We start from the raw sequence: 24,871 nt of genomic DNA on the forward strand, positions 1-24,871 counted from the left end.
CCATCCCATAGCACAGCCTCAGCTCCTCTGCTTTTGCTGTGTCCCAGGCCTTAGAGGGGCTGCCATCCTCAGGGCCGACAGCTCTACAGCTTTACCTGCTCATGTGTAGAACAGCTTTACAGAGAGGTTAGGACACAGCTCAGGGTCACACCGCAAACAATTAAGCCATGGTCCACCCTAGACCTGGTGCCTCCAGAGCCTTGGTTCTCTTCTCTTCATGGTGAAATCCCTGCTGGACTTCCTGGCAATCCCTAGCTCCTCTCTGCAAGGAGTGAGCTCTGGGGCCCAGCCTTTGCCCTTGGTCCCATCACAGCCCCCAGCCATCTCCCCATGGCAGCCCTTCATCAGACACAAGCTACAACCCTCCACAGAGCACGGTCTTGCCAGCCCCCAGGAGAGATGCTGACCCTGGTAGACTGTGACCATGATTGGTGTCCAGAGGCACTGGCAGCAGAAACGTCAAGCTGCCATCAAGAGTAATGGGCTTGTTTCCCTGTGGGCACTGGCGAGCCAGCTGGCCTTGGTGCCCATGTTGGCCAGTGGAAATTGTCCCCTTTAATAGTGAGAAGTGGAGACCCAGCCTCTGAACTCACAGGGGCCCCTGCCTGACTGGCCGCCTCCCTCTTTGCAGCTGCGGCATGAAGCTGAACTTGGACTACCTGCTGGAGATGCTTTGGGAGTACTTGGCCCTGACCTGCATCTACACCAGGAAGAGAGGACGTGAGTTACACTGAGTGTAGCTGAGAAACAGGCTGAGCTTCATCCTCCCTAAAAGGCTGCCAGGCCTGTGGGTGGTGTCCAGAGACCCCGGCACCAGCTGTGGCCTTGCTTATTTAGACACATCGCAGCTCTTTTCCCTTCTCAGCACTGGGCACTGCTGGTTTTGAGGGTGCCCTGGTGGGGCAAGACTACCTTGGGGTCCTCACTGGCTGCAGCAGTTAGTGCCATCCTGACCTCCCCTCACAGTGACAGACCCCACTGCAGGAGCATTAGTGACCTGAATCCACAAGAGCCCTCCCCATGTCTGACCCCCCACCCATCCTCCTGGTGGTTGCACACACACATATGCCCTGGGGTTTCAGCTGCTGAATTCAGAGCACTTTGCATGAACCCTGACCTTGGCAGCAAGGAGCGAGCTACAGTTTCCCTCACGAGACTCCAACATCCCTTCGGGTCCTGCCCGTTCAGTCTAGATCCTGGTCTCTGTCAGTGCTTTCACAGCAGATGGGTGGCAGGCAGTGTGATCCTGGACTTTGATTTATTTTGAGTCACTGTGTTCAAGTCAGGCTTGTAGAAGATGGCGCAGGGATATATGCGGAGGGTGTGCTGGATATCGGGGACATTAGGGCAAGGCAAGGAGACTGAAAGGGCCTCTGCAGCTATCTCTTCCCTCAGGCAGAATCATGAGGTGGCAGTGTGGGTCCTCGTGTGTGGTTGACGCTCTCCCCATCTCGCCCTGCAGAGAGGCCGGACTTCACAGACGCCATCATCCTCCGGAAAGGGGCCTCAGTGGAGCACGTGGTGAGTTGACAAGACCTGCCCTAACAAGGGGTGGGAGCTCTGTGTGCCCCTTGGAGCACTGTTCTGCCTGAGGTGCCCTGGGCCAGGGGTGGGCTCTGCTGGTCTCAGTCTCAGATGGTGACACACAGGCTCTGGAGTTGGACAGTCTGGGGTTGTGTCTGCAGCACCGCTTCCTAGCCATGTGCTGTGCCTCCAACCTCTCCTGTGAGGTGGGATGTGCTGCCTGTCCCACTGGGTCGTCAGGAAGACACGTTGGATGAAGTCCAGCATGTAGGGCACTCAGCACGCTGCCTGTAGTGCATAGATGCCAGTAACCCTGCTCCCATGCCATTCAGGTGTCAGCCAAGGAGTGGGGAGTGGCACTGGCTCAACACAGAAGTCAGGACAGGTTTCAAGGAGGCCACCTGAGCTGGCTTGTAGAACTAGCAGGTCTGGCAGTGAGGAGTTGGGGTGGGGAGCATCCCAGATAGGGGAGCGGGCATGCACAGGCCCCAGAGGAGGTGCTATTGGCTCAGGGAGCATGAGGCTGCCTTTCTCTGTCCAGAATTCTGTCACCTGAACATGACCCTGCAGGCATTGGTGGTGGCCAAGTGTTGGGTCACATGGCTGTGCTTCTGGGCTGTTGCTTTCCCAGGTGTTATTTTCCTCAAGCTGATTTCTTCTTGGGATCTGTATCATGGAAGCAAGGGACACTGTCCCTCTAGCCCCTTATGACAGTGGTGGCTGGGCTTGCAATCTGGTCTCATGCATTCATTCCTTCTGAAAGCCCAGCCCCAGGTCTCTGGGTGCCACCCTGGAGGTGTTGAACAAATGAGGCCACACAATGTCCCATCTCTCTAAGACCTAGGCTTGAGATCACAGCAGGAGGAGTCAAGAATACTCACGATTACCCTCCTGAATCCCTTCAGATACTCACAAGTGGCAAGCTGAGTAAAATGTAAGACCCATTTGCAGGCCCGAATCAGCCACCTTCCCATCTCTGTCAGGGAAGTGGACCTGCAGGCCTGGCGCCGCCTCTGCCCCAGGGACACTGGGCTGAGGCATTTTGTCTCCCACTGGGGCCTGGAAGACTTGTGGGCATGTAGGGGGAGGAGCCGCATCGCACAATTGCAGAGTCCCTTCCCTGCCGCCCTCCACTGTCCCACCATCAGTGTGGCAACCAGAGGTCCACACTCTCAGGGCAAATGCTGGCTGCCCCTCCAGGGTCTCCTTCCAATTTCACGTGACATCTGGGACCCCTGTGACCTTCATCCCTACCAAGAAGCACTGGAGGGTGTATGCTGTTCTGGGAGTTGGGGGTGATGTGATATGTGGGAGGCTTCAGGTCACAGGTGGGGCCAGGACAAGTGAGAGACAGTGTGGTTGAGCTTGGGATGGGGTTAGGTGGAGCCTCACCTCTGTCTCTCTCCTGTCCTCCAGTGCTCCTGCATCCACCGGTCACTCGCCAGCCAGTTCAAGTATGCCCTGGTGTGGGTAAGTGTCTGGGTGGGAGGCAGGCAGGGGCTTAGACCCAGCAGAGCCCCCGGATTAGGCATGGAGCAAGGCGTTCACATTCCTCTGCATGGTGTTCCTGTTTTTCCTGTGGGGATTGGCATGACTGTGTCTGTCCTCCATAGAATGTATGTGTTCACCCAGGCTGGACATGGGCCTTCCCCACCCTTTTTTTTTTTTTTTTTTTTCCTTTGAGACAGGGTCTGGCTCTGTCTCCAAGGCTGGAGTGCAGTGGCACAATCGCAGCTCACTGCAGCCTTGACATCCTGTGCTCAAGCAATCCTCCCACCTCAGCGTCACAAGTAGCTGGGAGTATAGGCGCACACCAGCATGCTTGACTGATTTTTCATGGAGGTGGGATCTTGCTATCTGGCCCAGACTGGTCTGGAACTCCTGAGCTCAAGTGATCCTTGAGCTTAAATGAGGCCTCCAAAAGTGCTGGGATTACAGGCATTAGCCACTGTGCCTGGCCCTCCCCCACCTTTGAGGTCAGGGATGGTCAGACCACTGCAGACGTCCTGCTGCCTGGGGCCCCGACCTTATGCCAGCATTCACCCCCAGGACACACACCCCGGGGATATCTTTGTTGGCCTTGCCCTTGGCCAGTCAAGGCTGAGGTGACCCCTCTGCCCCCATTCCTCACCCAGGGCACCAGCACCAAGTACAGTTCACAGCGGGTGGGTCTGACCCACACCATGGAGCATGAGGAGGTCATCCAGATCGTGAAGAAGTAATGGCACCTGCCAGGCCTCCCGCCCACCTGCCTCATCTCCCTGGGGGCGTCGGTCCTACTGGGACACACAAACACCCAAACAAAAATACAAATACACACACTTCTCTGACACTCGGGGTGGGGGCCCTTCCAGGAAGAAACCCCCTTGGGTCCTCCACTCAAGGCTCTCCAGGATTGGAAGCAGAAGTTAGTGGCTTCAAAGGCCCAGCTGACACCCTCCACAGCCTAAGGGGTGTCCTAAAGTGCCTTCCTCTTTTTGACCCTCCCAGGGCAGCCCCTGTGCAGCACAAAACCCCCAGACCCTGGCTCTACACACCTGGGCCAGGGACTTTTGAGTTTAGAATCTGTTTTCTAAGTCCCCAGTTCTCCTGGCTCTCCTTTCTGAAATAAAGGATTGAAAACCATTCCTGTCCAGACCGAGAACACTTTGTAACCTTGCTGAACAGTAGCCAGGTTGAGTCAGGTGGGCACAGCTCAAGCATTGAGGGTAGCAGTGGGCCTGGGAGTTGGAGAGGGTGGAGCCTGGATCCCCAGGGCAGCCCCAGGCCATGGGTGGCAAGGAGAATGCAGGGTTCCTCAGCCAGGCACAGGCAGGCTCTGCCCAGGGAGTTGGTCATGGGTGTCAGGCCCAGACTGGCCCCTCCAGAGGGGCCTGGCTGCCAAGGTGGGCAGCATCCCAGGAGGCCTTTGTGACCATCTGGGTGGCAGGGAGGCTCCCCCATGAGAACAGGTGGCTGACCATTTCCTGTTGCCTCAGAAGCCAGGAGCAGAGGGGCTGGCAGGGGCTCGTTGAGTACCTACAATGTGCCAGGGACAGTGCCGGCCCCCCACGGTATTCTACTGTCCCTTGGAAGCTGGTGCAGGTTGCACAGTTTTTGAATGCAGAGCCTAGATGTAAGACCTGTGAGCAGCAGTGAAGGCTTCCTGGAGGAGGTGTGCCTTTTTGGAGGGATGCAGCAGGTGCTGTGAGGCTGTCAGGAGAGGTAGAGAGCTCCAGGGGGACCTAGGGCCCAGCTGGAATATGGAGCAGGCCCAGGCCCGGGTCCTGGGCTGTTTGCAGCTCCGCTGTCAGCTGCTCAGTCCTTTCCAGAGACAAAACAGGAATAATAGACATCATTAAATATACATGGGGCCCCAGGCGGTTGGCCTGGTGGGCTGGGCCTCCCTTCCCCATAACACCGAGCTGCTCTGCTGGGCTGATCGTGCTCCTGGGCCAGCCAGAGGACCCCCATGTTGCGGCATGCAGGCTGGGAGCAGGCCAGGGGACCCTAGCCTAGAGTCCTTGGGGTTGGCCACTAGCTACCCTCCCATCCCAGACTGCAGGGGCAGCAGCAGAGCTGGGGCCTTGCCCCTAACTCACCTTGAGGCCCTTCGCTGCCTCGCTTTGTTCATCTGTGAGGGGTGTGATGCCCACGCAGCCCCCTCCTGGTGATGGTGGGATACCAAGACAGGCAAGGGCTCCTTGGCTGCTCTCCCAACAGCCCTGATGCCTGGCCATGAGGCCCTAAGTGAGGGTTTCTACCTGGGTGGTGGCCATTCCCACTTCCACTTTACAGGCAAAGGCTCTGGCCCTGGGTGAGGTGGGGAAGGCCTTGAGTTCACACAGTGTCAGGCTGAGTCTGGGCCTTGGGTTAGATCCAGGCCTGTTCTGTCCCCCTGGCTGGCTGACAAGGGGGGGGGGAATGAGGCCAGAGGCTGGGGAGTCCTCAGGCAGTGAGGGCTCGGGTGAGTGGCTCCTGCCACTGGGCTGCATGTTCCTGGGCTAGGTCTGTTGTGCATGGGGGTCAGGCAGGCACTACGGCTCTGTTGTGTCCTGGGCTTTCTGGATCTGTGGGCAGGATGGCTGTATGGTCTACATTTGCATGTGAGAGAGTGAGTGAGAGATCATGCAGCCGTGTATGCCCAGGTCAGTGTGAAGCAGTTCATGGTGCCGTTAGGGCTGGGGAAGCTCCCTAAGACCCCCTCAAAGGTCCCAGACCCCCCCAACCTGGGCGAGCTCCAGGCTTGGGCCTCACCCTGTCAGCCACCTTGTTCTCATCACTCATGCTCCCTGGCAATCACAGGCAAGGGTATGCACCCTCACCCAGGCCATGCCCAGGCAGCAGAGCTGCACTCAGCTCCCAGCTGGCATCCCTGCAGCCTCCCGGGGGTCATCTTCCCACAGCTTTAGAAGACTCAGGTACAAAGGAGCCAAAGAAATGCATATTATTCTGTCCCATGCTTGTGCATTCTCTCATTCTCCATCTTTCTTCCTCTCCAGCTTAGATTCCACAGTTTTTTGTTTCAGAACCCTCCTTTGGCAAGAAAGCCAAGTCGAGAGCCTCTGCTTCCCACTCTGTCCTTCTCCTAGACGGCTCACCCCACCTCCAGCCTCCATCTCACCAGACCTGGGTCCAAGCAGCCTTTTTGACTCTCCACTGCACTGTCCCATAGCCATCCAAATGCTCCGTGTCCCAGACCAAACGTGGCATTCCCACCCCACTCGGCCTCACCTCAGAGACACTCCGCGCACCCTCCAGCTGCACCAACCCAACCCCAAGTTCACCTGGCTCCCCCCTCGTCCCAGCTCCATCTAGCCCCTCACCAGGGCCAGCATGTTTCACCTCATCCTGAATGTGTCCACTGGACTCCATCACAGCATGGTCTCAGTCACGCCACTGTCCCCGCTCCACTCTTTTCACATGGTGGCCTGAGCTGCCTTTTCTCCTGCTTCCTAAGAAGCCATGTGAGCCAGTGGTTGAGATCGTGGACACTCTGGAGCCAGACTGCCCAGGCTCAACTCCACCTACAAGCTCTGTGGGCCCATGTCCTCCTCTGCAAAGTGGGAAGAATAATCACACCCACTTGAGGAGGTTGTAGTGAGTTGAGTTCTGTGTGGCCTGGCAGTTCTGAACACAGGCCTTGCCGTCACAGGTCCCATTGCTTCCTCACTGTGGGCTCTCCGCTGAGGGATCTAACCTGAGATCAAGCCCTTCATCTGTAAAATGTGAAAAACAGTTGCTGTCCTACCTATGTGAGAATCTAGTGTGATACTTCAGAAAAGCATTTAGCACCAAGCCTGGCACACAGTAAACATCTGGAAGTGTGGAACAGTGACCAAAGTCCCATCCCTTCCATGGCTGATTGGGCTAGTCCCTGCCTGCCACCCTGGCCGCCTCTCATTTCACATGCCCTCAATCACTCCGCTCTAGCCATAGACTGTCCCTGAAGCCCCTCTTACTACCTGGCCTTTGCACATGCTGTTCCACTTGCCAGGAATACTGTTCCCTCTTCCATGTGATCAGCTTCCTCTTATCCTTATCTTGGCTCAGGGTTGCCTTAAGACTCTCTTATCGGGAGAGTCTTCCTGGACCTCCAACGCAGTGTTCGCTTGTCTGGGGTCATGCCCTGACCTTCACAGCTCTTCTTATTGGTGTGACTCTTTGTTTAAAGCCTGCATCCAGGATAGGCATGGTGGTTCATACCTGTAATCCCAACACTGGTAGGCTGAGGCAGGAGTAGTGCTTGGGGGCAAGGAGTTCAAGACCAGCCTGGGCAACTTAGTGGGACCCTGTCTCTACAAAAACTGAAAGCAATAGCCAGGTGTGGTGGCACACACCTGTGGTCCCAGCTGCTCGGGCAGCTGAGGTGGGAGGATTGCTTGAGCCTGAGAGCTCAAGGCTGCAGTTAGCTGTGATTATGTTACTGCACTCCAGCCTAAGCGATGGAACAAGACCCTGTCTCAAAAAACAAAAACAGCAAACAATGTCTGTGTCCCCTACAATGCAGGGAACTTCATGAGAGCAGAGATCAGGTTGACTTTCACTCCACTCTGCCAACCCTGAGTGCCCTGCATAGTGCTTGGCACATAACACATGCACAACTAATGCACAGCTAATATTTAAAGAATCAATAAATGAGAGACTAGTAGCCTGACACCCACTCTGTGCTTGCACAGAGGATAGGGACCCTGAGAGGGAGGCGGGACCTGGAACCTACCAGAGAAGGGGCAACCTCAGCTGACTTCTTGCCCGAGGTTCCAGAGACCAAGAGCAGTCAGGTGGGCAGGACTTGCTTCCAGCAGTCACGCAGACCACCTCACTCAGAGCAGACAGGCAGCGGCCTGTAGCAACGATGTTGGCAGTCATAACAGCTGCTTACCCAGGCCAGCCACTGTGCCTGGCTCTCCACCATTTCATGTAATGCCCAGGTCAGCCTTGGTAGGGGAGGTGTCTACACTCACGGATGAGGAGACTAATGCTGAGGCTGCATGACTTGCTATGGGTCAGATCCAAGTGAGGAATAAGACCTGACCCAGAGCTCTGAGCTGCGGGCCTCCTCATCCCCTGGGCTAGAGCTGGGCTTGCCTCTCTGAGTGGCAGGTCTTCATCTGGACAATGGGGTTTTGCAGCGGAAAGATGCCTGCCTGCGGGTTTGAGGCATGACTTGGGCAAGCCCCTAGACAATGGTGGCCTCTCAGCCTTTCTTTTTTTTTTTTTTTTTTTTTTTTTTTTTGAGGAGAAAGAGAATAATATTTATTGGGCATGCCACACACCAAGTTAGATTTTTTTAATTATTATTAATAGCACCAGTCGCTCTGAACCTGATTTATTTCTTTTTTTTTTTTATTGCATTTTAGGTTTTGGGGTACATGTGCAGAACATGCAAGGCATTTGCATAGGTACACACATGGCAGTGTGTTTTGCTGCCTTCCTCCCCTTCACCCACATTTGGCATTCCTCTCAGCCTTTCTTCTGGACAGAAAAGGCTCCCTGCTTGGGGCAGACAGAAAGTATGGCTCTGGGAGGTGCTCCTGGTTCTGAAGAGCCAGCCCTGCCCCACTTTTCCCCAGCAAGTCTTCTGACCTCTCTCTGCCTCACTTTCAACAAATGTTACCTGGCTGTGGGGGTGGAGTTGGATCTGTGACATCTCAGGCCCTGACATTCATCCTGAGAGCCTGTCTAAAGTGGTGTTTCCACTCACTGTCTCCAATTTTTTTTTTCCATTTTCACATTTACAGTGTTGTGGGGGGTGGGGACAGTGTCTCGCTCTGTCTCTCAGGCTGGAGTACAGTGGTGCAATCTCGTCTCCCGGCAACCTCCACCTCCCAGGTTCAAGTGATTCTCCTGCCTCAGCCACCACACTGTGCACGCCTTTAGCTGGGATTACAGGTGTGCACCACCACACCCAGCTGATTTTTGTATTTTTTAGTAGAGATGGAGTTTCGCCATGTCGGCCAGGCTGGTCTTGAGTTCCTAGCTTCAGGTGATCCACCTGCCTTGGCCTCCCAAAGTGCTTGGGCTACAGGTGAGAACCTCCATGCCCAGCTCACATTTATACTTTTAAATGTGACATTTTTGTTTTTTGACTCAGAAATGCACTCATATGGATCAAAAATCAAACTAATGTAGAAAGATTTATAGGGAGATAACCATTCTCATTAATTTCTTGTGTAGCTTTTGCTGTATTTTTTTTTGAGACAGAGTCTCACTCTGTCACTTGAGCTGGAGTGCAGTGGCATAATCTCAGCTCACTACAACCTCCGCCTCCTGGGTTCAAGCAATTCTTATGGCTCAGCCTCCTGAGTAGCTGGAACTACAGACACACACCATCATGCCTGGCTAAATCTTGTATTTTAGTAGAGACCGGGTTTTACCGTGTTGCCCAGGCTGGTTTCAAACTCCTGAGCTCTGGCAATTTGCCCACCTCAGCCTCCCAAAGTGCTAGGATTACGGGCTTGAGCCTCCACACCCAGCGCTGTATTTCTTTTATTTGTTTTGACACAGGGTTTTGCTCTGTGTCAGAGGCTGGAGTGCAGTGGTGTGATCACGGCTCACTGCAGCCTCAAATCCTGGCTCAAGTGATTCTCCCACTTCAGCCTCTTGAGTATCTGGGCCTACAGGAACTTGCCAACACTCCCCGCTAATATTTTAGTTTGTTTGTTTTTTAGGGACATGGTCTCATTATATTGCCTAAGCTGGTTTCAAACTACTGGGCTCCTCCCATTTCAGCCTCCCAAAGTGCTGGAATTACAAGCATGAGCCACTGCTCCCTGCTGCAATATTTCTAATATGGAAATAAAAATAAATATAAGCTGAGCATGGTGGTACACACCTGTAATTCCAGCACTTTGGGAGGATGAGGTGGGCGCATCACTTGAGGCCAGGGGTTCAAGACCAGCCTGGCCAACATGGCATAACTCCATTTCTACTAAAAATACAAAAATTAGCCAGGCATGGTGGTGCATGCGTGTAATTCCAGTTACTCGGGAAGCTGAGACAGGAGAATTGCTTGAACCCAGGAGGTGGATGTTGCAGTGAGCTGAGATTGTATCACTGCTCTCTAGCCTGGTTGGCAGAGTGAGACTGTCTTAAAAAAAAAAAAAAAAAGCAAATACGAGAACACAAACTTATATTCTTAAAACACACACACACACACACACTTCCTACAGAAAGGCCTCAGTAAACACTGTAGACAGCAGTCTGCTTCCTGCACTAGGAGGTCCTGGAGATTGCTCCCTACCAGGACACAGAGACCGTCCACGTTCCTTGTTATAGCTGTGCCATGCTCCATCCTGGAATGCACCATGGTGTACTGTGGCAACGAGCCGCTCCATTTGTGTGTCATTCCCCATAAGGACATGTAGGAGGGATTCCCAGGGGTGGATTACGTGCTTCCTTCCTTCCCTCCCTTCTTTCTTTCCTTTAAAAAAAAAAAACTGTATTTAATCTGCACTCCATACAATTAACCCACCAAAGTGTACAATGCTGTGATTTTAGCATGTTCACAAGTGGGCCCGCCTTGTGACCAACACAGTCCTTTCTTTTCTTTCTTTTTTTTTTTTTTTTTTTTTTTTTAGATGGAGTCTTTTTGCTCTGTCACCCAGGCTGGAGTACAACAGCTCCATCTTGGCTCACTGCAACCTCTGCGTCCTGAGTTCAAGCAATTCTCCTGTCTGAGCCTCCTGAGTAGCTAGGATTACAGACATGCACCACTATGCCCAGTTAATTTTTGTAATTTTAGTAGAGATGGGGTTTCACTATGTTGGTCAGGCTGGTCTCAAACTCTTGACCTCATGTGATCCACCCACCTGAGCCTCTCAAAGTGCTGGGATTACAGGCATGAGCCACCATGCCAGGGCCTGGTCTTGTTTTTCTTGAGCCCTCTTCCATCAGGCGTCACTTCCCTTGCCCCCACCACTGTACTGGGACCACCCTTGTCACAGTCACCCCTGGAGCTCTAGGGAGCTGAATTCAGTCATTAGCTCTCCATTCTTGACTAACCTGAGCCACGTGCCCATCTGTCACAGCAGCCCTGCCCTCCTGTGCAGCACCCTCAGACCCCATTCCCTTCTGTCTCTCCAACCTCCCCCTCTGGCTGGCTTCCTGTTCACTCACTGCCTCCTTGGCTCCTAAGCACTGCATCCCTGTGGCTTATTCCGTGGCCTCTCTTCCCTCTACACACATTCCCTCCCTGGTGGCATCCTCCAGAGCTGTGGCTTCAATGCCATCTAGATGCCGATGACTGATACTACTAGTCCTGATGGCTGTGATGGCCCCTTGGCAGTGCCCAGTGCCTAAAGCTGACTCCTGGGCCCTACCTCCTCAACTTGCTCTACCTGCAGCCTTCCTCATCCTGGCCGATGACCTGATGGCCTCTCCATTCTCCCTGCTGTTCAGTAAGGAAACCTGGGAGCCATTCTGCACCCTCCCCCACCCCCATCATCAAATCCTGTCAGCCCTACCTGCCACATGTCCCCAGCATCCTACCACTTCTCCACACCTTCACTGTTGGCAGCCTACTGCAGGAGGACTTCAATGGAAACTTCCACACTGGCCTCCCTGCCTTCACCCTCACTCCTGCAGCTGCTCCTCCCACAACAGTAGAGGCTCCTATCAAGACTGAGGTATTTTGCTAGGCCCAGTAGCTCACACCTGATAATCCCAGCACTTTGGGAGGTCAAGGCAGGTGAATCACCTGAGGTCAGGGGTTCAAGATCAGCCTGGCCAACATGGCAAAACCTCATCTCTACTAAAAATACAAAATTAGGTGGGCATGGTGGTGTGCACTGGTAATCCCAGTTCCTCAGCAAGCTGAGGAAGGAGAATTGCTTAAACCTGGGAGTCAAAGGCCGGGAGCAGTGGCTCAGTGAGGCTTAGGCGGGTGGATCACCTGAGGTCAGGAGTTTGAGACCAGCCTGACCAACATGGCAAAACCATGTCTCTACTGAAACCACAAAAATTAGCTGGGCATGGTGGTGTACACTTGTAGTCCCAGCTACTTGGGAGATTGAGACAGGAGATTCTCTTGAACCTGGGAAGCAGAGGTTGCAGTGAGCTAAGATCACACCACTGCATTCCAGCCTGGGTGACATAGCAAGACTTCATCTCAAATAAACAAAAAAGACTGAGGTCTAATTCCATCCCTTCTCTGCCAAAACCCTCCTCCCATGGCTCCTGCCTCATTGGCAGTTGAAGCTGACCCCTCATTGTGGCCCACAGGGCCTGTACGTGTGCCCCAAACTCTGACTTCACCACCCAGTGCACTCTCACTGCCCTCCAGCCACTGGCCTGGCTGCTCCTCCACCTGCTTGAGACTGTGCACTACCCATAGGTTCTCTTCATGGCCCCTTGGCCACTAGCCCTTCCGTGACGTCCTGTTTAATGTCACACCCCCACTTCTTGCTGTCCCTTCCACAGCACTTATATCCCGTTATCTATGTGACTGATTGTCTGTGCTGATTGGCTCTCCCTCTGCCCACATATGGTAACTCCATGAGGGCAGGGTTTTTCTCCGTTTTGTTCACAGCTGTGTCCCCAGCACTTAGACGGTGCCTGCTATGCAGCACACTTCCCACAGAGGCTTTTGAATGAATGAGTGAGTAAATGCTGGCTACAGGACCCTTAGGGAAAGGGGCCAGGCTGACTGAGGAATCCAGGTTGGGGTGGGGGTAGTCAAACACTGCAGAGGCCTTGGTGCCTGTTGGAGGCCCAGCTGGGCTCTGGTTTGTCCAGTGGCTTGGTCAGGGCCCTCCCCTTCCAGGCAGGAGCAGGATCTGGGGCCCGATGGACTATGCCACTGGCTCGGTCCAGTGTCCTATACCACTCCAAGCCCAGTGATGACCCACGAGCTCAGTTGGCAGGAGTGCCTAGTAAGGAAGGTAGTTCTAGACCCGGCCAGGCCTGGGTTCTACCTTCTCAAGCCAGGTGACCTCGAGCAAGTCCCTTCTCCTTTCTGAGTCTGAGTTTCCTCATTGGAGACTGGAGATACTAACAGTTCATATCTCACAGACCTGCTGTGAGAGTCTCATGAGACCACTGCACCACATACCTGGCTGGGGCCTCCCTCTGGAAACTGACTCCAAGAGGAGCTGGGGCAGGTGTTGATATCTCTGGGCTTAGAATGTCTCGGCTGGGTGCAGTGGCTCACACCTGTAACCTCAGCACGTTGGGAGGCCAAGGTCAGTGAATCACCTGAGGTCAGGAGTTCGAGACCAGCCAGGCCAACATGGCAAAACCTGTCTCTATTAAAATCACAAAAACTACCCAGGGGTGGTGGCACTGGCCAGTAATCCCAGCTAAGCTACTTGGGAGACTGAGGCACAAGACTTGCTTGAACCCAAGACATGGAGGTTGCAGTGAGCCGAGTGAGCCGAGATTGCACCACTGTCCTCCAGCCTGGGCAACAGAGTGAGACTCTGCCAAAGGGAAAGGAGGAGAGGGGAGGGGAGAGGAAAAGAAAGAGCATCTCCCCTGTCCTTCCTTTTTCCTCAAGAGGGCAAGAGCCACTGCCCAGAAGCAGAAGGGAGAGTGGGCAGCCCCTCAAACTCCTGCACTGCAGGAGGCCCACTTCCTGCACGCATCCCCGAACTTGCCCCAAAAGCGCTCCATCCAATTTATCTGGTGTCCATAAAGCCCCACTCCCCATTGCTGTGAGACTGCCTACAGCAGGCACCACCAGTCCCTGGCGCAACTCCTCTGAGTGGCTGGGCACTGACAGTCTCTGGGTGAGTCTTGGGGAGGAGGAACAGGAAGAAGAGGAAAGTAAAGAGCCAGAGAAAGTGAGCAGGGGGAAGAGACAGAGGGAAAGGGGAGATCTCACCTGCTGCCCCAGTCCCCTATCCACTCCTGCCTCTTGTCTGGGAAGGCATCGCCCGTCCGTTTCACAGCTGAGCACACTGAGGCTCTGAGGCCACTGATCTGAGGGTGTAGAGCTGGCAAGTGGCAGAACCAGGGCCAGAACCTTGCTGCTCTGGGGTCTCTAATGCTAAACTTTAAGCAACTAAAGAATTAGCTCTGGGACCAAAAGACTGAACTGGAGTTCAGTGAGTAGTGAGCCTGATGTCATTTGAGGTCCATCTTGAGAACAGGGAGGAGGAAGAGGAGGAGGAGAGATGGTTCTGAGGCTTTATGTCTCAGAGCTGCCACTCCGCACCCCCGATGGCCTGCCATTTCTCCCACCCCCTACCTCTTTTAGTGCAGGTTCTCAAAAGTGAATTAGACTGGCCACCAACCAGACTTCAGACATGCAGCCTTAGGTCAGGCCACATGAAGCAATCAGCTCTGCCCAGAGAAGGCAGAAACCACATGGTCACAGCCTACTCAGCCAGGGCAGAAAGCAAGGGGAGAGGACAGGGGTAGGTAGGGACCCCAGACAGGTGCCAGCAGGAGGTATCTCCAGTTACCCAGTAGCTCCATCAGGTCTTGCTCCTTTTTGCTGAAGGAGACGGGGTATAGCTTATCACTACCATTCTTCAGAGGGAGCTGAGCACCAGAGAGGACAAAGGGCTTTCCTGGGCCCACCCAGCCAGTTAGTGACAGAGCCTTGAGTCAGAGCCAGGCCTGACTCACCCTCCATTTCTGCCCCTCTACACCCGCTCCCCGCACACAAAAGTGGAGTTTCACTGAAACACCCCAACACCCCCCCACACACACACCCACACAGAAGTGGAGTTCCACTGAAACAGCCTTCCTTGCTGTGCCTTCTGAGCTGGCAGCCCCGTTCCCCTGCTCATGTATTATTCAGCTCCTGAGACCCAGGCAGCTCACTACACTGACCAAAGCCCAGCACTTGCTCTGCCCATTCCCCTCCTCCCTTGCCCAGGACCTAGAGGGTCCAAGGTTCTCCAAGATGACTTGGTGGGCTTTGACCATCCCACCCTATGCCCCACTTGTGGCCCAGTTGCAGGTGTGCTGGTGATTTAGGACAGGTGGCATCCCATCTCTGTGGCTCAATGTCTTCCTCTGTGAAGCTGAAGTGACCCAAAGGCTCTCTTCAGGGGTTTGAGCCAGCTGTGGTCCAGGGAGGACCTGACCAGGACCAGCACTGATGTTCCCATGACGAATCCAAGGCCAGAATGTCCCACCCAGCACAGGCCTCACAGGCAGGCTTCCCCATCCCGGTAAACAACACCCACACACTTTCCGCCACTGCCCTAGGGTGAAACCCAAGGCGGCTCTAGAGGAGATGAATTATGGATCCACCCTCCCAGAGTCTGGCCCGGCCCTCCCCCCGCCACCCGGGGCGAGTCCAGTCTGCTTCCGGCCTAAGGAGGCCGGGTGTCCAGCCGCAGGCAGGAGACAGAGCAGGTCCCCGGGTCTCCAAGTCCCTGAGCCAGTGACACTGGCCCCAGGCCCAGCAGGGAGCAGGCAGCCACCATGGTGGAGGAAGATGAGAAGAAAGCCAAGAAAGGGAAGAAGGCGCCAGAGCCCGGAGAAACACACAGGGAGCCTGCAGGGGACGTCGCGGCTGTTCATGGGCATCCGCAATCACACACCCAAGATCTCCAAGAAGGACAAGTTCCGCAGAGTCTCGGCCTTTTTCGGGGCCTCCACACCGGCCCCAAGAAGAGCAAGCGCAAGAAGGCCCGCACCGCACCGTGCTCAAGTCCACGTCGAAACTCATGACGCAGATGCACATGGGCAAGAAGAAGCGGGCAACGAAGGGCAAGAAGCCGTCCTTCATGGTGATCCGCTTACCCGGCCGCCGTGGCTAGGCCGCCTGCAGCTGCGCACCCGGTCACTCAGCAAGGCGTCCACCGCCATCAACTGGCTCACAAAGAAGTTCCTCCTCAAGAAGGCCGAGGAGTTGAGCAGCGAGCAGGCCTCGGTGGATGCCTGGCTGCAGAGCTTGGGCTTCCCGCGTGGGCTCCCGCAAGCTGCCCTTTCCATCAGGTGCCGAGATCCTGCGGCCCGGGGGCCGGCTCCGGAGGTTCCCCGCAGCATAGGCGTCGGTGAGCCCCTGGGCTTCCTGCCCTTCAAGGACGAGGCTCCGTTCCATCACTCAGGCTCCCGCAAGTCGCTGTATGGGCTGGAGGGCTTCCAGGACCTGGGTGAGTATTATGACTGCCTCCGCGACTGCCCCCGCCCGCGCCGCCCCTCTCCCCGGTGCTCTCCGGCCTGCCCCGGCCGGCCTCGTCCTAAGGCTCCCTCCGCAGCCACCTGCCGCCCTGGGCCTCCCCAGCGCTTGTGCCCCCTCTGCCGCAGGCCGGCTGGTGGGCGTTCCTGGAGCCCCCTGCCGTGAGCCCGGAAGTACCCCCTCCCTGACCTACTGGCCTTCCCCGGGCCCCAATGCTCCTTCTGAGGCTCCTACCGGCAAGGGGCGGCCTTCGGCTTCCTGGTGGCCTCCACGGGGGCGTCGCGGGGGCGGGCCTGGTCCCCGCTGGCCTCGCCCCAGCCCTCCCTGAGGAGCCTGCCGGGCCCCGGCTACCGCTCGCCCTTGGCACCTCCGTCGCCTCAGCTGTCCATGCTCGCGGGTCCCTACCAGCTGCCCTTCCCGCCCCCGGCCCGCCGCCCCCACTCGCTGCGGGAGCCCCCAGCCCCACGCCGAGCCTCCGGGCGCCTGGGCCCACCCGGCTCACTCAGGTCACCCTCACCGCCCCTGGTGCTAGGCCACAGCCAGCGGCGCCGCTCCCTCAATCTGCCCTCGGGCCTCCCGCACACATGGGGGCGCCTCAGCGAGCCGCCCACTGGAGCTGTGAAGCTGCGAGTGCGCCCGCCCTTCCACCAACCGCTCGGGGCCGGGGCCTGGCGGGCACCCCTGGAGCACCGGGAGAGCCCAGGAGAATCCAAGAACTCAGAGACGCCCTGGACCGTGCCCCCGCTGGCCCCCAGCTGGGACATGGACATGCCTACCACCTAACGCCCACCATCCCCCTTGCCCAGAGGCGCAGGCAGCCGCGAGGCTTTTCCAGACCACTCCCTGTGCTGGAAAACCCCTTTCTCCAGCATGTGAGCCCTGTGCCACTCTCCAGCCGATGGACTCAGCTGCTGATATGACCAGGGTCTTCCTGGACAGACACCATGACCCCAGGGCCTGGACAGCTCACCAAATCTGCTGACCCAAGCCCTGAGAAGCCTGAAGAAGAGACCACCCTGGGGGACCCCCAGCTGCCAGCAGAGACCAAGCCTCCAACCCCAACACCTCCCAAGGAAGTCCTCCCAAAGCAAGACACTAAGGCCCAGCCTCTCATACCCACTGGCTGAGTGTGACCAGACCAGGGCCACATGGCCATCATGGCACCGCTGCGGGACACTGCCCCAAGCCGCAGGCCCCTTGGTGCCCACTAGGGCCCCAGAGCCCCTGAGCAAGGCGGGTGAGCACCACCAGGCAGGCCCTGGGTGTTTTGCTGTGGTCATGCCTCGTGTGCAGAAGCTGAGCTCTTTCCAGCGAGTTGGGTCTGCAACCCTGAAGCCTCAAGTCCAGCCAGCCCGGGACCCCAAGCTGAGAGCCTGGAGTCTTCGCTGGTCCTGCCTCTGGCTGCGGGCAGAGGCCCCCGGACCCTGGCCACACCTACCTTCAGTCCTGCCACCTGGGCCCTGGAGCCACCTGCCTGTCCCTCAGCAGGTCCTGGGAGGAGGTCAGCCCCCAAAGCTGGCAGAACAAGGTATGGGGGCACAGATTTCAGGGAGGGTTTGTGGGTTCTGGCCTAGGAAACAGGGAAAGGGAAACAGCCTGAGGAGCCCTGTGCAGCAACCTTGGAGAGCTGCTGCCTGCAGGGGCCTCAGTCTCTGGGTCTAGAAGTTGGGGAGAACAGCCTGGGCCTCCCAAACCTCTGGAGGATTGGACACGGGGATGCCCAGCACAGGCAGGCACAGGACAGAGACATGGGAAACTGCTTCCAAGTCACTCTGGGGAAGGATCTTTGTTCATCTGTAGGCCCTGGGCAGCCCTCCCCGATCCAATCTGGGTGACAAGTCTGGCCCCTAACTTCCCCTCAGAGATTTTGGCCAAGCCAGATGTGAAACTGCAGGACATCCATCCTGTCCCACTGCACACCCAGGTCTGTGCTGTTCCTTTTGCCTCCCACTAACCCTCCCCCAAATTAGAACCTCCTCTTTCCTCAGGGTTTTTGCTGCCCTTTGAAGTCTCCTGGGCTGCAGGATTCTGGAATTGGTTAGCGTGAGGGGCTCAGGGTCCAACCTTCCAGTCTCCTCATTGCCAAAGAGAAAACTGAGCCAGGAGTCCTTCTGGAACCCCATGTCAGGTGCAGGGCAGGCAGCCCCTTCTGAGGGGTGCGCACGCCTGGCTGCCACACAAGGCAGAACTCGAGCCTGACACTGGGTGGCCCTTGGCAGAAGGGCATGGCCACCAGGACGCACAGGGGTGGGTGGGGCAAGCAGGGGCAGCGAGTGCTTCTCAGCCTCTGCAGATGGTGCCTGGTGGAAGGGGCAGCCAGCAGGACTCAACAATGGCAACTGGGGCAGCCTGGCTGCTGGGGGGCCCTGGCCCCGGCCGCGGGTACCCCACGCCATGTGGGCTGCAGCATTGCGGGAGCTGGGCGCAGGGCATCTAGGGGTGAGGGGCAAGGATACCTGGGCCCTCCTCACCCTGGAATACGTGAGTGGCTGAATTATTCAGGGTTTGCGGCTGCTGGCAAGCACGTGGGCAGATGGGTGGGCCAGAGGCCAGGGTCGAAAGGGTGATTGATACTCGCTGTGCCCTACTTAGCAGCCCAGCGATAGGCATGCAGGGCTCCCTCCTGGTGTCCTCTTTCCTCGCCTGCTCAGGGGGCAGCTGGGATTGGAAAGGCTGAGGGTGCACACGTGTGTGCTTGCAATCATGTGGATCCTGCGCAGGCCTGCGTGCCCGAGTGTGTGTGAGTGTGAATCACAGCCAAATGACGAAAGCAAGTGTATGAGATCTGAGCAGATGTGGCATCCCGGGGGGTCAGGGTTGTTTGCCCACCCTCTGCCAATGTGCCCAGACGTGTGTTCACAGAGGAGAACTTGCAGCCCAAAGGTGGCATCAGGACTTCCATTCTCCAGACCTCCAGGGTAGCGGGGGACCCAGCTGTCCACCCAGATGTATGTGCCAAGTGGAGAGGTAGAGCATGTGCCTGCACACTCTGTGTCCCCGGACGGGCCTTATGGACCTGCATGCATGCCCGCAGGCCAACAAGAACACCTGTGTGTCTGGGAGTTGTATGAGCTAGAAATGCCATTGAGCGTGGGTCCATATGCGGGCATCCACATTTTCCCCGGCATGAGCATGGGGGTGTGGTGCTGAGACAGTCTCCATCTCTGCCCTCCTGGAGGCCCCATGCACCAGGAGACAAGCATCCATCGAGTTGTCACACAAGCCAACACGTGGGGTCTGCTGGTGCTGGGAGAGCTGCGGTTGGGAGAGAGCTGGCAGGTGTACCCATGTTCCTGCACATGCCTTTGCTCACCCTCCGGGGCAGGACGCTTGGGAGCTCATGGGAGCACCTGCTTGGGCACTGAGGGCATGCATGCGTCTCATGTATGAGGGTCGCATGCAGGTTCCAGGGGCCACAGCATTCTGTAGCAAGGACACACCTGCAGGACTCACCTGACCTTGGGGTTTCCTCCCAAACAATGGTGGTGGGCCCCAGGTATGACCGAGCTGGTGCCAACGGGGGTGGGGGCTTCCCCGCAACCTGCAGACACAGCCTCTCTCTCTCTCACAGATACACTCCATCCGCAACCTGCCATCCATGCGGTTCCACGAGCAGCACAGGGAGGATGGTGTGGAGGACACGACACAGCTGGAGTGAGTGGGCAGGGCCGGCACGGTCAGCAAGAGGTCACCATGGGGTTCCCACCCTCCCAGCCAGAGCAGCTCCTCCTACACCTGCCTCTCACCTCCCAGGACATTTTCAGAGCCTCAGTCGTGAAGTGTCACAAAGACTAAACGTGGTGTGCTTTGTGAGTTAGATGGACTTTGGTTCAAATCCCAGCCCCACCACTCACCAGCTGGTGGACCTTGGAGAAATCACTTTGCTTCTCTGCATCTCAGTTTCTCATCCATAAGATGGGAGTGGGGTGGTTGCTGTGAGGAGGCTGGCACATTGGAGGTGCTCAAAACATGAGGGTGTATAGGTCAGCATCATTATCCAATCACTGTGACTATGTGTGTCCCACAGCCCCCCAGTGGAGTATTATACCTGTTGATTATGATACCTGTTAGACAGATGAAGAAATGATTATCACACCTGTCAGACAGTTGAAGAAACAGGCACAGAGCGGTGAAGTAATTTGCCCAAGGTCTCCTGGCTGGTTGGTGTCAGAAATAGGACTTGAACTCAGGCCTATCTGATCACGGCACTGCACTGAGGCGGGGAGGGAGACCCATACCAGGACCAGCCCCGGGGGCACTGACCGTTTCTCTCTGTGCCCTTCCAGAGACCTCCAGGAAACCACCGTGCTGTCCAACCTCAAGATTAGATTTGAACAGAACCTCATCTACATAGGGCCTGGGGCTCCCCTGCCCTGGGCCTGGGTCAGGAAGGCAGCTGCCTCCTGGGGCCGGGTGGGATGCACAGATTTCCTTTTGGACCCTAGCCCCTGGGGCCTCTGGTTTGAACTCTTGAGTTTTGTCAATTCAGCATAGAATGTCAGAGCCTGGAACTAAAATCTGAAGTCTTAAAACACAGTCTTAGAATGGTGGATGCCAGAGGCAGAAAGCTGGAGACGGAATCCAGAAATATGTGACACTTTCACCACCTGGGACCTGACAGATAGAACTTCCAGAGTCCTAGAATCCATAGACCTGGATCCCAGAGTGGGGACAGCCAGAGGGGTGGAAGGGAGCCTCTGACCTGAGAATGACAGAACAGAGGCCCACAGCCACAGTGTGGAAGACAGGGACACTCAGAAGGGCTCTGGCCACAGAAAGATCCCCTCAGCCCCCCAACTGCCCACTCCAGGTAGTGGAGTTTTGCCATCAACCGAAAGCAAAAGTTCCTGGAGCCTGGACCCAACTATGAACAAAAGAAGTATGATCATGGCTGTGGGGTTTTGCTCACCCCAGACTCCTCCCAGCTCAGCCTGGTGCAGTGCCTGAGATTCCACTGTTAGAGCAGATAGCCCAGCAAGCTGGTAAAGGGCTCTAGGTGGGAATCCCAAGTCCAGGTAGCCAGCTATCTGTCTGGATGCAAACAGGGAGCCAGGCTCCCAGTGTAGGGAAGGGAGGGACACAGAGGGCTGTGAGGAGCCATAGTGCTGAGGCCACTGTCTGCCCAGCAGACGTACATCGGGAGCATCCTAGTGTCAGTGAACCCATACCAAATGTTCAGAACCTATGGGCTGCAGCAGGTGCAGCAGTGCAATGGGTGGGCCCTGGGAGAGAATCCCCTGTGAGTGTCTGGGGGAGACCTGCCCTGGGGTCTCTTGGGCCCCTCTTTCCCCTGCTCTGGGAGCCTGAACCTTGGCTGCATCTCAGCCATGAGTCAGGGATAATGGGGAAAGGCAGCCCACTTACTCAACCTGACAGTCTCTCCCCAGGCGGGGCCACAGCCATGGATTGGAGGCCACTGTGGTTCAGACCAGGATGGGGTGGGAGCATTCCCCCAACAGGGTGAGGGGTGGGCAAGATTGACTATTTGGCTGGATACGGATGCTCCCCGCCCAATCCCTGGGAGGTTTGGGAGCTTAGAGGCAGAGGCTGGCTCTAATAACCTGTCTCCCAGGCACCTCTCTGCAATTGCAAATCTCACCTTTGCCAAAATGCTCGATGCCAATCAGAACCATTGCATAATCATCAGGTGAGCAGGCTGTCTTTCCATGGGGGATAAATGTGGGACTTCAGGTAACAGGCCTGAATCTGGCCAGAACTGCTGTGGGACCTCAGAAGATTGCTTGGCACCTCTGGGTTGGCCCACCACACACATCCTCTTGCTTCATGGTGGGGGTTGGGGTGTCCCAGAAGAAGCAGTGAGAGGGCTTGGTTCTCCCATCTGGGAGCAGCGAGTCTCCCTTGCAGGCTCCTGAAGGGGTATTGAGGTTACGTTCTTGGCTGCCTGTGCTGTGCTGGGCAAATGCTGCCCCTTCTGAGCCTCAACTTCTTTATCTGCAACCAGGAGTGCACAGAGAGGCCATTTCAGAGGTGTGGAGTATTGCACCTACCTCTTCACAACCATCTGGTGGCCCCTGATGCCCCCTCGGGCCTTAAAGCTTAAAATTCACTGGACAGGATCACAGCTGAGATCCCTGTTTAAGGACCCAGAGTTTCAATCCCAATTTCTCCACCTCAGAGCTGTGTGACTTTGGGCAAATTTCTTGACCTCTCCATGCCTCCGTTTCCCCATTTGTAAAATAGGGGCAACTGCAGTATCTCAAGCTCATAGGGCTGCCATGGGAGTGAAGTGAGTGCCCTGCACGGTGTCCAGCATGCAGTGGCTGTGAGCTGGTTATTATCCCATCACCGTCATTGTGGTCATGATGACAGGCAGGTTCTCCAACCCTAGGTGTACCGTAGAGGGGCAGCAGCCCAGCCCGACCACCTCCCTGCCTTTCTCATGGCCTCGCCTCTATGCTGGGTGGGTCTTCAGGCCCCAGAAGGCAGGAATGAAGACTATGACAAACAGGAGGAGAAGCATCAGGTGAGGGTTCCAGCCTTCCTTTAACTCGGGGAAGGAAGCAAAGGGTTAAATGGCACCAACTCTACCAGAGGCCATGTGGGGTGAGCATGGTGGGAAATGGGTCTGGGGTAGAGTGGAAAGGGGTGGGAGAGGCTGCTACTGCTGGTGTCTTGAAGTGAGGTGGTTCAAATCTTGTTCTCATTGCTCATCCCAGACAAGTAACTTTATTTCTCTGAGCCTCAGTTATCTCATCTGAAAGATGGGGCTGATTCCGACTTCAGAATTAGGGGTATCAAATGCCTAACAGAAGAAGCAGCAGCTGGCATCCAGCACAGAGCCTGGTCAGCAGGGGCTCTAGAAATGGCACTGAAGGGCTACATCTAGGGATGAAGAACTGAATACCTCTGAGCTGTGCCAGAAAGCTCAGGGCTTAGGGCGGCTAGACCAGGACAAGATTTGGTACCAGGAGTGGGGTGTCCATCCCAGCTTCACACCTATCCTCTGACTGGGTCTGAAAGATGACCGGGTCACTCCACTTGCTTCAGGTCCCCTGGTAGGAGGAGCCAGGCATGGGCCCTGCTCACACCTGCAGCTCATAGCTCGAGTCTTTGCAGAACTCCAAGGGGAGGAGGGAGACACTTCTTGAGTCCACTGAGATCAGCCTTCTCCTTGGACTCTGCCAGTACGAGGAAAGGACGCACCAGGTCAGGGTGCAACCAGGCCAGCCCCTGCCTCCAGCCAGCCACCTCTTTCCCAGCCTCCATCAGAGGGGCTGTGCATCTTTTCTCTTCCCACAAGAATCAGGCTTATGCCTGAGTAGCCGGACTCAGGCTTGGGCAGCACAGACTCACCAGCACTGCCTGGCCCTTGCCTGTGATAGGATGTTCTGTTTGATTTCTCTTTGATTCCAATTCACCCATTGACGGTCCTGGCAGTGAACTCTCCCTGCAGGACTGGGCATATCTCAGGAGTGGCAATGGTCTGGCAGTATCCCAGGCAATGCATACTTTCGGAATCCTTCAACACTTGAAGACATTCTCAACTGATGCTTGGAATAAGTCTCAATACATCAATTGAGAATGTCTTCAACTGTTGAAAATTCCAAGAGTTGACATACTGACATTCCCAACAGTGGGCATTTCTAGAAGTCTTTAACTACAGACATCTTAGCAATAGATACCTCTGGAAATCTTCCACTGGGGACTTTCTAAAGTATGGTACTCATGGACATCTTCAGCTGGGACCATTCTAAAGGATGGGCAATTCTAGAACTCTTCAGCTGTGATGGTTCTATCATTATTACTATTTTTATTTTTTAGAGCAGGGTCCCACTTGTGACTGTGCTAAATAGTGGGCTGGAAGGACACCTCTCAAAGCCTTCATGTTTGAAACAATGGGCCCCCTAACACTGGACTTTTTTTCTGTTTTTGAGATCGAGTCTTGCTCTGTTGCCCAGGCTAGAGTGCAGTGGCACAATCCCAGCTCACTGCAACATCTGCCTCCTGGATTGAAGCAATTCTCCTGCCTAAGCCTCCAGAGTAGCTGGGATTTCAGGTTCATGTCACCATGCCCAGCTACTTTTTGTACTTCTAGTAGAAACAGTTTCACCATGTTGTCCAGGCTGTTCTCAAACTCGTGACCTCACGAAATCCACCCGCCTTGGCCTCCCAAAGTGCTGGGATTACAGGTGTGAGTCACCGCACCAGGCTGGACCTTCTTAATCACTGATACTTCTGGAACTCTCCAACTATGGCCATTCTAAGCAAGTGGGAAGCTTCCAGATGGCCGCGTTCCTGAAATGTCTTCTATTGTGACTACACTAGACCTGGGGTGAAGCCTGGGGAAGGGACAGTCTCTTTGGAATGCTGACAGTGGAGGGGACATGCATGGAGAGGACAGATTATTCAGAGGTCTCCTACCTTGGGGAGAAGTGAGGAGAGGGAGGGTGGCCCGCTGTAAGGGAGCACTCGCACCCTTGGTCTCTGTTCTTGGCCATGGATGACGATGCTCACACATCTCTCCCACCCAGATGCCCTTGCACTCCCTTCTCTCCCCTCCCCTTCACCCACTTAGCTGCACTGATCCCCACATTCCTCACCACAGCCCAGGGGTCTCCGCGGTTCCTGTACTGCAGCTCATACTGAAGCTTGCCCTTCAGCATGAAGTCAGGGCCTTCATAATCCGAGCACCAGGAGATATTATACTGTCCTGAGAAGGTCACGGTCACATTGACTGGGTGGAAAAACCCACCCAGTGAGGTTTTGCTGCAGGTGAAAAGGATTTGCTGATGGGAAGAAGTCCTACCTGCCCCACCCCCGCCCCATGCC

General features: G+C 55.8%; 1 protein-coding gene and 1 pseudogene across 50 annotated transcripts in view; both read left to right on the forward strand.

Moving 5' to 3' along the window:
- Positions 1–4,149, forward strand: part of LOC118151097 (uncharacterized) — a 57,201-nt gene extending 53,052 nt beyond the window's left edge. For 43 of the 50 annotated variants that reach the window (XM_078336163.1, XM_078336159.1, XM_078336178.1 and 40 more), the window contains 4 exons: positions 632–720; positions 1,400–1,521; positions 2,941–2,994; positions 3,660–4,149. In XM_078336163.1, coding sequence (XP_078192289.1) covers positions 632–720; positions 1,400–1,521; positions 2,941–2,994; positions 3,660–3,718 — 324 coding nt within the window. In that variant the 3' untranslated portion in view covers positions 3,719–4,149. Of the gene's footprint in view, positions 1–631; positions 721–1,395; positions 1,522–2,155; positions 2,265–2,362; positions 2,459–2,940; positions 2,995–3,659 lie in introns of those variants that run through there. The other 7 variants (XR_013521781.1, XR_013521779.1, XR_013521780.1 and 4 more) reach the window with 7 other exon arrangements.
- Positions 4,150–11,266: 7,117 nt separating this feature from the next.
- On the forward strand, positions 11,267–21,707 carry LOC144577815 (unconventional myosin-XV-like; annotated as a pseudogene).
- The last annotated feature ends 3,164 nt before the right edge of the window (positions 21,708–24,871 follow it).

This window comes from Callithrix jacchus, chromosome 9 (genome assembly GCF_049354715.1).
Source record: "Callithrix jacchus isolate 240 chromosome 9, calJac240_pri, whole genome shotgun sequence".
NCBI classification, from domain to species: domain Eukaryota; kingdom Metazoa; phylum Chordata; class Mammalia; order Primates; family Cebidae; genus Callithrix; species Callithrix jacchus.